Source organism: Nyctereutes procyonoides, unplaced genomic scaffold (genome assembly GCF_905146905.1).
Source record: "Nyctereutes procyonoides isolate TBG_1078 unplaced genomic scaffold, NYPRO_anot_genome, whole genome shotgun sequence".
Lineage (NCBI taxonomy): Eukaryota > Metazoa > Chordata > Mammalia > Carnivora > Canidae > Nyctereutes > Nyctereutes procyonoides.
The window spans coordinates 14,872,691-14,884,625 of record NW_026575122.1 but is presented as its reverse complement, the minus strand read 5'-3'; the positions used below and the strand labels follow the sequence as shown (position 1 = coordinate 14,884,625).

Below are 11,935 nucleotides of genomic sequence, written 5' to 3'. Positions count from 1 at the left end.
TTAGAGAAGATTCCTTTCAAAATATGACTACTCATTGACAATGCACCTGTCACCCAAGAGCCCTGAGAGAGAAATACAGGATTAATGTTGTTTCATGTCTGCTAACACAACATCCATTCTGTGGCCCTTGGATCAAGTAGTAATCTTGACTTTCAAGTCTTATATTTAAGAAATACATTGTGGGGCAACTGGGTGGCTCAGTGGTTGAGTGTCTGCTTTTAGGTCAGGGTGTGATCCCGGGGTCCTGGGATTGAGTCCCACATTAGGCTTCCCTGCAGGGAGCCTGCTTCTCCCTCTGCCTACATCTCTGCCTGTGTGTGTGTGTGTGTGTGTATGTCTCTCATGAATAAATAAATAAAATATTTTAAAAAGAAATACATTACATAAGGATATAGTAACCATAGATAGTAATTCCTCTGATGAATCTGGGCAAAGCAAGTTGAAACCCTTTTGAAAGGATTCACCATTCTAGATGGCATTAAGAACATCTGTAATTTATGGGATAAGGTCAAATATCAACATAAAACAAGAGTTTAGAAGAAGTTGACTCCAACCTTGAAGGATAACTTTGAGGAGTTCAAGATTGCAACGGAGGAAATAATTACAGATGTGGTGGGAAGAGCAAGAGAACCAGAATTAGAAGCAGAGCCTGAAGGTGGGGCTGAAATGCTATAATCCCATGGTAAAACTTTAACAGATGAAGAATTGCTTCTTATGGATGAGCAAAGAAAGTGGTTTCCTGGGATGGAATATATTCCTGGTGAACATGCTGCGAAGATTGCTGAAATGGCCACAAAGAATTTGGATTATTATACAAACTTAGTTGATAAAGCAGGGGCAGAGTTTGAGAGAATTAACTCCAGTTTTGAAAGAAGTTCTACTGTGGGTAAAATGCTATCAAACAGCATCACATACTATAGACATATCGTTCATGAAAGGAAGAATCAATTGATGTGACAAACTTCATTGTTGTCTTATTTTAAGAAATCGCCCCAGACACCCTGACCTTCAGCCACCACCACGATGGTCAGCAGCCATTAACATCAAGGCAAAACCCTCTACCAGCAAAAAAAATTATGACTTGCTGAAAGCTTACATGATGGTTAGCATTTTTTAGCAATCAAGTATTTTTAAATTAAACTATGTACATCATTTTTAAAGACAATGTTTTGCACACTTAATAGACTACAGTATAGTGTAAACATAACTTTTAAATGCGCTAGGAAACCAAAAACTTCATTTGACTTGTTGTATTCACTTTATTATAGTGGTCTGGAACTGAACATTCAATATCTCCAAAGTATGCCTGTACATTGAACAAGGCTTACCTAGACCAAATAAATGGGCTTCTCATGTCTAGCAACTTAAGCTCTGCTGAGAACAATGAAGGAAATCTTATCATAGGACAAGAAAAAAACCCCTATCAGGATACATCAATTTATGTAAGTAGACAAAGTATAAAGCTGCTTATCTCATTTACTTATTTATTTTATTTTATTTATTTATTTATTTATTTATTTATTTATTTATGATAGTCACAGAGAGAGAGAGAGGCAGAGACACAGGCAGAGGGAGAAGCAGGCTCCATGCACCAGGAGCCCGACATGGGATTCGATCCCAGGTCTCCAGGATCGTGCCCTGGGCCAAAGGCAGGCTCCAAACCGCTGCGCCACCCAGGGATCCCTACTTATTTATTTTAAAAATATTTTATTATTTATTTGAAACAGAAGCACAAGCAGGGGGAGCAGCAGGCAGAGGGAGAGGGAGAAGCAGGCTCCTTGCTGAGCAGGGAGCACCATGTGGGGCTCAATCCCAGAACCCTGGGATCATGACCTGAGCAGAAGGCAGATGCTTAACTGACAGAGCCACCCTGACACCCTTGCTTATCTCATTAAAAGCCTCATAAATTTCTACTAGTTAGAAATGTTCTGATTGCAAAAGACAAAAATCACCTCAAAGTCATCTAGGGAAAAAGTAGTGACAGGGGATTTTATTGGCTCAATAATTTAAAAGTCCAAGGGGAAAAAAAACAAAAGTCCAAGGGTAAAAAAGTAAATAAAAATAAAAAATAAAAGCCCAAGGGTAGAATTTCAGTCTAAAATTTCAGATGTGAATAAGTCCAAATTAAACTTAAGCTGAAAAAGAGCAAATTCAGAGCTTGGAGGGGCTGTTTATGCATATATGACGTGTGCATGTGTGTGCGTGTGTTTGGGGGTACTGGATGAAAATCAGCCCTACCTCAACTGCAAGATCTGGAGTAGGGAAGGGGTGGTTTCCGAAGGAAAACCAACATGCTTCTATTAATAGAAGAATGGATATTGGGTAGGCAAAACCAACAGATCTCTAAAATTACTTCTTCCGCAAATAGTGTTCCATGAACTCACCTGAAATTCTTATCATTATTTCTAATTGTTTTAGACTTTAGGGGATGCGTGGGTAGCTAGGTCGGTCAAGCTTCTGTCTTTAGCTCAGGTCATGATCCCAGGGTTTCTAGGATTGAGTCCCGGCATTAGGCTCCCTGCCCAGTGGAGAGTCTGTTTCCCCCCCTGCCTCTCCCCTGCTTATGCTCTCTCTCTGTCAAATAAATAAATAAAATCTTTTTTAAAAAGTAAGATTTTAGGACTCAAGAGTTTGGTACAGATACTCTGAGGCAAAGTATTAGAATCATGGGGGTGACCAAAAAATGCTTTTAAAATATACACATCTGACCCTAACCTTTCAGGTGAGGTCAGACATCTCAAGCTTTGTCCATGCATTAAGTGATTGGAAGGAATAACAAACCATACAAGGTTAATAGCAGTAGGTATCAGTTCCTCATCCCGTATCCTCCCTCCCTTTTTCTCCACCTAAGCTAACAGTGAGGACTCTTGGACGGAGTAGGAACCCCATTAATATTGGCAGAATTAAATACGGTGGAACCGAAGGAGAGGATTCACTGTACTATCCCATGTTGGTCATGTGCATGCTCAAGCACCCTCTGGGCCCATAGGGGAGAAATTACTGTTCAGAACTGGTAGGGGTCCTAGGCACCAATCAGCAACCAGTCCCAGCTTAGGGAATCAAAAGAAGTCCACATTTTCAGGGGAGATTAGAAGTCAGGTCTGGAGAGGGGATTTGGGGTTTGCTTGGTGTATGTGAAGTGCAGTAAGCAAAAGGAAGCCTGACCCCTTTGGGGCCTTGAGAGTGGTTCCTTAGGGTTGAAGCTAGAGAAAAGAGCAGGGGAGGTAAGGGCTAAGTTTATTTTTATTCAAGTGCCCAGGGCTCTAAAGAAGTGTTTATTGCAGACCCAAGTCCCACATTTTGTGCTTGGGAATTTTCTCTTTGTGAACTGAAGGAAACAATTGCAGTCTTAAACTGGATGTAAAAAAATCAGCTCGGAAATGAATCCAGATGGCCCCCTTGAACCCACTAGCTTCGGTGGCTGCGGCGCGGCGGGCGGCCACAGGGGCGCAGTGCAGCTCAGCTCAGCGGCGAAGGGACGCGGATCCTCCCCAAAACAGCAAATGCGGCTCCGCCCGGTGTCCCACTTCTATGCCTCCTAGCTTCCTGCTCCTCCATCGCCCTCCTTCTGCCAAAAAAACAAAACCCCGAAAGCCCCCAGTCATATATAGTGTGTGTAGAGCACAAAAATATTTGTAAATTGATGGTACCTACAGGGCTTGCTTATAGGTCCCTTCTCTCAGTAAACACTGGGCTTGCCCTGTAAAAAAATTGGAAATAACCCAGTGTCCAATGATCGGAGGCTGACTAAATGACTTAGGGTATATTCATACAAATAAATGCAATGTGGCCTTTAAAAGGTAGGAGAAATTATCATGAGAAAATGTTAAGTGAAAAAAGCAAAATCGATTCAAACAATATAGGGTCACCAGAGTGGCTCAGTGGTTGAGCCTCTGCCTTGGGCCCAGGTCATGATCCTGGGGCTGTGGGATCGAGTTTTGCATGGGCCCCCGCCAGGGAGCCTCTGTCTCTGTCTCTCATGAATAAATAAGTAAAATCTTAAAAAAAAAATCCAAACAATATATAATGAGATCCTAATTTTATTAGAATGTTTATATAATATATATTTACATAGGATAAAACCCTGGAAGTTATTTGTGATAAACTCTAAATGGTAGAATTACTGTCGATTTGTATTTTCTTTTTTATAGTGTTCTATATTTCACAAAATAATGAATGTGCTTTTCTATTTGGAACAAAATTAATTAAGGAAATTCCAAAACAAATAAATAAATACCCATCCCACTATATAGAAAAGGATGAAAAATTTCATGATGTCATTACAACTACCTGAGGCTATGATGGCTCAGGGACTGATTCCATGACTGGGTATGAACACCATCTTCCGCTGATACAGACCTGAGACTGGGAAACACACTCACAAGTCCTTGAAAGAACAATGAAATACAAGAACGTATTAGTAGTGACTATAGATAATTGCTATTTTCCGAATACTTTCCTGTGTTTTCAAATTTTCTGTAGAGACATGTATAGATTTTTTTTAAAAGACTTTATTTATTTATTTATGAGAGACACACAGAGAGAGGCAGACAGGCAGAGGAAGAAGCAGGCCCCATACAGGGAGCCCGAAGTGGGACTCAATCCCGGGACCCCAGGACCATGCCTTGGGCCAAAGGCAGGCGCCAAACCGCTATGCCACCCAGGGATCACCGACATGTACCGATTTTATTTAACAGTATAAAACATCAAAGCAGGTACAGATTGACTAGAAAAGGAAAAGCAAACACAATGAAATGAAGGGGGAGAGAGAATCTAAGATTTGAACATCTGTCTTAAGAGTTTAGAGAATTCCTCCTTCTTCAGTTTGAAACAGGATTTAACTTGTCAGGTGTAATTTGAGGCACACATCATTTTTTTTTCCACACGAAAGTCTATTTTGATAGATACATCTTCCTAATAAAATTTCAAAAATTTTAAACATTAGAACAACTTTTAAATCACAAAAGTATTATGCATTTTTGTGTGTGTGTGAAAAATAATGGGTATCTATAAGGTGGTAATTTCTTCACTAAGAACTGTGATTATTTTGTTATATAGTCTTTCAGATATATAAATAGGTATTTTTAAATAAAGCAGGAACCTATTGTTTTGTGACCTGCTAAATTCACATAATTATATATACTACACTTTTCTCCATGCCATTAAATACATGAGTTTTAGTGGCTGGGATGCATACTTATTTTAACATAAGTGTATGCCATAATTTATTCAAGTAGTCTCCTATTCTTAAATATCTGTTAATTTTCTAGTTTTTAGCCAACTAAGAAAAATGATGATTTTACTATCAGTGTTCTTGTTCATCTTTGATGATTTTTTTTTTTTAGGTAGAAATTGCTAGAACTGAATCGTTGGGTAAAGGACTTCAGTCATTTGCCAAATGATACAGAGAAAGAGTGCTTCAATCTGCACTCCCCTCAGTAGTATCTATTTTGAATATTATAGTGTTATAATGAATCTTAAAATTAGGTAGGGTTAGTTATCCAAATTTGTTCTTCTTTTTCAAGTTCATTTTGGCTGTTATGGATCTTTTGCATTTCCATGTGCATTTTAGAATCACTTGTCAGTTTCTACCAAGAACCAAACAAAACCAAACCAAAAACAGCTGAGTTTTCATTGAGATGGCATTGAATTTAGAAATCAATTTGGGGAGGACTGACGTGGTTTATTTAATTGTAAATATATGTAAGTTAATTTTTTAAATTAATAGCCTTTTTAGTGCAGTGTATATAGGAAAATTGATGGGAAAATACAGGGAGTTCCCACATACCCTCTCCACCTCCCAATTTACCATATTATTTACATTACATGAGTTACTATGGTACATCTTTATAGTTGTTGAATCAATATTTATACATTATTATTAACTAAAGTCTATAGTTTATGGTTCAGAGGAGTCACTCTTTGTGCAGTATATTCCATGGGTTTTAAGATTATATCCACCATTACAGTATCATGCAGATTGGTTTCACACTATGGCTTTTGTATATTGATTTTGTATCCTACAGCCTTGCTAAGCTCACTTGTTCTAGTGGCTTTTGTATACATTATATTGGATTTTATCCACAATCATTTTGTCTGAAAATAAGAACTATTTTACTTCTTCCTTTCCAGAACTTCTAGTACAAGTTTGAGAAGTGTTGATCCACGCTTGGCTCCTGATCTCAGGGGGTAATGCAGTCAATCTGTCACAGTTGAGTATGATGTTAGCTGGAGATTTTTCATGAATATCCTTTATAAGGTTGGGGAAGTTCCCCAGTTTGCTGAGAAAATGGATGTTGGATTTTGTCAAATGCCTTTCTGCACCCATACAGATGATCATGGTTTTTCTTTTATAGCTTAAGGTGGGTGAATTACGTTGATTCATTTTCTAATGATACTTTGTCTTCCTATGCTATATCATAAAATATATGCCTTGACAAACTCAAGTGGATATTTTAATAATAACAAACAGCTATTGAATGCCTACTATGTGTTTGACATTATTTAAAATGCTTTTTAATCTATTAATTACTCATAACAACCCCAGGAAGTAGGTGCCAGTATTATCTAACTTCACAGCTGAGAATTTAGGTAGTTAAGAAATTTGCTTCAGTGTCACAGAACTTAGTGTCTGGCTGAGCCAGAATTTGAATCCAGGCTGTCGGGATCCCTGGGTGGCGCAGCGGTGTAGCGCCTGCTTTTGGCCCAGGGCACGATCCTGGAGACCCGGGATCGAATCCCACGTCGGGCTTCCGGTGCATGGAGCCTGCTTCTCCCTCTGCCTATGTCTCTGCCTCTCTCTCTCTCTCTGTGACTATCATAAATAAATTTAAAAAATTAAGAAAAAAAAAGAGTGAATCCAGGCTGTCTGAGACTAGAACCTGCTTTTTTTTTTTTTTTTTTAACATTACACATACTTCCAGAAACATAGACCATACCATCTTAGCTTAATGTTCAGAACCTAGTGTAATGAATGGGGCATTCATTTTTTTTTAATTTTTTTTTATTTATTTATGATAGAGAGAGAGAGAGAGAGAGAGAGAGGCAGAGACATAGGCAGAGAGAGAAGCAGGCTCCATGCATGCACCGGGAGCCCGATATGGGATTCGATCCCGGGTCTCCAGGATCACGCCCTGGGCCAAAGGCAGGCGCCAAACCGCTGCGCCACCCAGGGATCCCCGGCATTCATTTTTTAAAAAAGATTTTATTTATTCATTTGACAGAGCAAGAGCACAAGCAGGGGGAGCTGCTGGCAGAGGCAGAGGGAGAAACAGACTCCACACTAAGCAGACATCCTGATGTGGGGCTCAATCCCAGGACCCCAGGATCATGACCTGAGCTGAAGATGGATGCTTAACCGACTGAGCCACTCAGGCACACCCCTGAAGGTGCATTCAAACATCTAACAAAAAACAATTTGGAGATAAGGAAAAAGGGTGCAGTGAAGGTGGAGTCTAATCTGCATTTGGTTTGCTTCCACCAGGCATAGAAGCCACATTTTATCTAAAATACCTCAAAGCACCTGTTCTAGCCATATTCACAGGCATTTATATTTAGATTACTAAAGCATGAGCCTCCATATGAAATTTGGAGGAAGAATTTGACTTCTCAATACTATTTTTTAGATTAAAACAGGGTTTGGAGTCAGGTTGAGTTCTGTTCTAAGCACATGAAAAATAGATACTAAAACTTTAATGGTATTTTTTAATCCCTTCTACCCCCAAAACTCTTTCTTTCTCTTTTTATTTTTTATTTTATTTTTCTTCCAAATTTTTATTTAAATTCTAGTTAGTTAACATATAGTGTAATATTGGTTTCAGGAGTAGAATTTAGTGATTCATCACTAACATATAACACCCAGTGCTCTTCATGACAAGTGCCCTCCTTAGTATCCATCACCATCTAGCCCTTTCCCCCCACCTCCCTCCATCAATCCTCAGTTTGTTCTCTACTGTTAAGAGTCTCTTAAGGTTTTCTTCCCCTCTTTCCTTTTTTCCCCCTCCCCACATGTTCATCTGTTTTGTTTCTTAAGTTCTACATATGCTTGAAATCATACGGTGTTTATCTTTCTGTGACTAACTTATTTCACTTAGCTTAATACACTCTAACTCCATCCACATTGCTGCAAATAACAGGATTTCATTCTTTTTGATGGCTGAGTAATATCCCATTGCATATGGAATATACCACTTCTTTATCCTTTCATCAGTCGGTGGACACTTGGGCTCTTTCCACAGTTTAGTTATCATTGATAACGCTGCTATATACATTGGGGTGCATGTACCCCTTTGAATCTGTATTTTTGTATCGTTTGGGTAAGTACCTAGTAGTGCAATTGCTGGATCATAGGATAGTTCTATTTTTAACTTTTTGAGGAACCCCTATACTGTTTTCCAGAGTGGCTGCACCATTTTGCATTCTTACCAATGGCATAAGAGGGGTTCCCTTTTCTCCACACCCTGGCCAGTATCTGTAGTTTCCTGTGTTGTTAGCTTTCGCCATTCTGACAGGCATGAGGTGGTATCTCAACATGGTTTTGATTTGTATTTCCCTGATGATGAGTGATGTTGAGCATCTTTTCATGTGTCTGTTGGCCATCTGTGTGTCATCTTTGGCGAAATGTCTATTCATGTCTTCTGTCCATTTTTTAAAAAGATTTTATTTATTCATTCATGACGGGGGTGGGGCAGAGAGGCAGAGACACAGGAAGAGGGAGAAGCAGGCTCCAGGCAGGGAGCCTGACACAGGACCCGATCCCGAGACTCCAGGAGCTGAAGGCAGGTGCTAAACCACTGAGCCACCCAGGGATCCCCTTCTGTCCATTTTTTAACTGGATTATTTGTTTTGTGGGTGTTGAGTTTGATAAGTTCTTTATAGATTTTGGAGGTAAACCTTTATCAGGTATATCATTTGCAATATCTTCTTCCATTCTGTAGGCTGCCTTTTAGTTTTGTTAACTGTTTCCTTTGCTGCAGAGAAGCTTTTTATCTTGAAGTACCAACAGTTCATTTTTGTTTCCCTTGCGTCCTTGCCATGCGTTTAGTAAAAAGTTGCTATAGCCAGGCCAAAGGGATTGCTACCTGCATTTTCCTCTAGGAGTTTGATGGTTTTATGTCTCACATTTAGATCTCTCATCCATTTTGAGCTCATTTTTGTTTATGGTGCAAGAAAATGGTCTAGTTTCATTCTTCTGAGTGTTGCTGTCCAGTTTTCCCATCATTTGTTGAAGAGAATGTCTGCTTTCCATTGGATATTCTATCCTGCTTTGTTGAAGATTAGTTGACCATATAACTGTAGGTCTGTTTCTGGGTTTTCTATTCTGTTTCATTTTTGTGCCAGTACCATATTGTCTTCATGACTACAGCTTTCTAATATAGCTTGAAGTCTGGAATCGTGATGCCTCCTGCTTGGCTTTTCTTTTTCAGGATTGCTTTGGCTATTTGGGGTCTTTTGTGGTTCCATACAAATTTTAGGATTTTTTGTTCTCTGTGAAAAATGCTCATGGTATTTTGATCAGGATTGCATTTAGTGTGTAGATTGCTCTGGGTAAGATTTTAACAATGTTTGTTTTTTCAATCCATGAGCCTGGAATCCCCACCCCCCATTTTTTTGTGTTATCTTCAGTTTCTTTCCTAAGTGTTCTATAGTTTTCAGAGTATAGATCTTTTTTTTATATGGTTAGGTTTATTCCTAGGTAACTTATTTTTTGGATGCAATTGTAAATGGGATTGATTCCTTGATTTCTTTTTCTACTGCTTCATTATTGATGTATAACAACAGATTTCTGTACATTGATTTCATATCCTGCAAATTTGCTGAATTCATGTATTATTTCTAGCAATTTTTTTGGTGGGGCCTTTTGTTCTTTTCTACAGAGTATCATGTCATCTCCGAAGAGTGAAAATTTATCGTTTTCCTTGCCAATTTAGATGCCCTTTATTTCTTTTTGTTGTCTGATTGCTGAGGCTAAGACTTCCAGTACTATGTTGAACAACAGTGGTGAGAGAGGACATCCCTCCTATTTTCCTGGCTGTAGAAAAAAAGTTTTCAGTTTTTCCCATTGAGGATGATATTAGCTGTGGGTTTTTCACATATGACTTTTATGATGTTGAGCTATGTTCCCTCTATACTTACTTTGTTGAGGATTTTTATCAAGAATGGGTACTGTATTTTGTTAAATGATTTTTTCTGCATTTATTGAGAGAATCATATGGCTCTTATTCTTTAATTAATGTGATATATCACATTGGTAGATTTATGGATGGATATTGAACCACCCCTGCGACCCATGAATAAATCCCACTTGATAATGGTGAATAATTCTTTTAATGTGCTGCTAGATTCAATTTACTTGAGATTCTCAATCTTCTTGAGAATTTTTGCAACCATTTTCATCAGAGATATTGATCTGTAATGCTCCTTTTTAGTGGGGTTTTAGTCTGGTTTTGGAATCAAGATAACGCTGGCTTTAGAGAATGAGTTTGGGTTTTCTTCCCATTTCTATTTTTAGAAACAGTTTGAGAAGAATACATACTTACTCTTCTTTATTATTTTTTTTAAAGATTTATTTATTTATTCATGAAAAACACACACAGAAAGAGGCAGAGACATAGGTAGAGGGAGAAGCAGGCTTCTCACAGGGAGCCTGATGTGGTGTGGGACTCGATCCCGGATCCCGGGTCATACCCTGGGCCGAAGGCAGTTGCTAAACTGCTGAGCCATCCAGGCATCCCATGTTTACTCTTCCTTAAATGTCTGATAGAATTCCCCTGAGAAGCCATCTGGCCCTGGACTTTTGTTTGTCGGGACATTTTTGATTACTGATCCAATTTCTGTGCTGGTTATGGGTGTATTCAAATTTTCTATTTCTTCCTGTTTCAGGTAGTTTGTATGTTTCTAGGAATTTATCCATTTCTTCCAGATTGCCCAATTTGTTGACATATAATTTTTCATAATATTCTCTCATAATTGTATTTCTATGGTGTTGGTTGTGACCTCTCATCTTCCATTCATAATTTTATTTATTTCAGTCCTTTCTTTTTTTGATAAGTCTAGCTAAGGGTTTTACAACTTTATTTTATTTTTTAAAGATTTATTTATTTATTTGATGGAGAGAGAGAGAGCAAGCACAAGCAGGGGGAGTGGCAGGCAGAGGGAGAGGGAGAAGCAGGCTCCCCACACAGCAGGGAGTCCAATGTGGGCCTCACTCCCAGGACTCCAGGATCATGACCTGTGTCAAAAGCAGACACTTAACCCACTAAGTCACCCAGGTGCCCCAATAAATCTAGTTTGTCTGATATAAATAGGGCTACTCTGGGTTTCTTTTGGCATCCATTAGCAGGACAGATGGTTTTCCATCCCCTCTTTCAATTAGCAGATGCTTTTAGGTCTAAAATGAGTCTCTTGTAGGCAGTATATAGTGGGGTCTTATTTTTTTTGCCCATTTTTATACCCTACATCTTTTGATTTGGACATTTAGTCCATTTATATTCAGAGTGATTATTGAAAGATATGAATTTAGTGCCACTGTGCTACCTATTGAGTTTGTTTCTGGTTATGTTCTCTGTTCCTTTCTAATCTTTGTTGCTTTTTGTCTTTTTTTCCCCCCACTCAGAGTCCCTTTTAATATTTATTGCAGATGCAATTTAGTGGTCATGAGCTCCTTTAGTTTTTGTCTTGGAAACTCTTTATCTCTCCTTCTATTCTGAATGACAGCCTCACCGGATAAAGTATTCTTGGCTGCATATTTTTCCCATTCAGTATATTGAATATATCATGTCACATCTTCTGGGCTGCCTAGTTTCTGTGGACTGATCTGCTGCAAACCTGATCTATCTTCCCTTGTAGGTTAAGGACTTTTTTCCCCTGCTGCTCTCAAGATTCTTTCCTTGTCTTTGTGTTTTGTGGATTTGACTATGACATGTCTTGGTGGTGG

The 11,935-nt window shown here is 38.8% G+C and overlaps 1 protein-coding gene across 1 annotated transcript in view; it reads right to left on the bottom strand.

The window, feature by feature from the left end:
- Nucleotides 1-3,428: 3,428 nt before the first annotated feature.
- Nucleotides 3,429-11,935, bottom strand: part of LOC129516818 (uncharacterized) — a 54,590-nt gene continuing 46,083 nt past the window's right edge. The window contains exons 4-5 of the mRNA XM_055336277.1: nt 4,291-4,387; nt 3,429-3,568 (exon numbers count right to left, since the gene is read on the bottom strand). Of these exons, the coding sequence (XP_055192252.1) occupies nt 3,460-3,568; nt 4,291-4,387 (206 nt within the window). The 3' untranslated portion in view covers nt 3,429-3,459. The remainder of the gene's footprint in view (nt 3,569-4,290; nt 4,388-11,935) is intronic.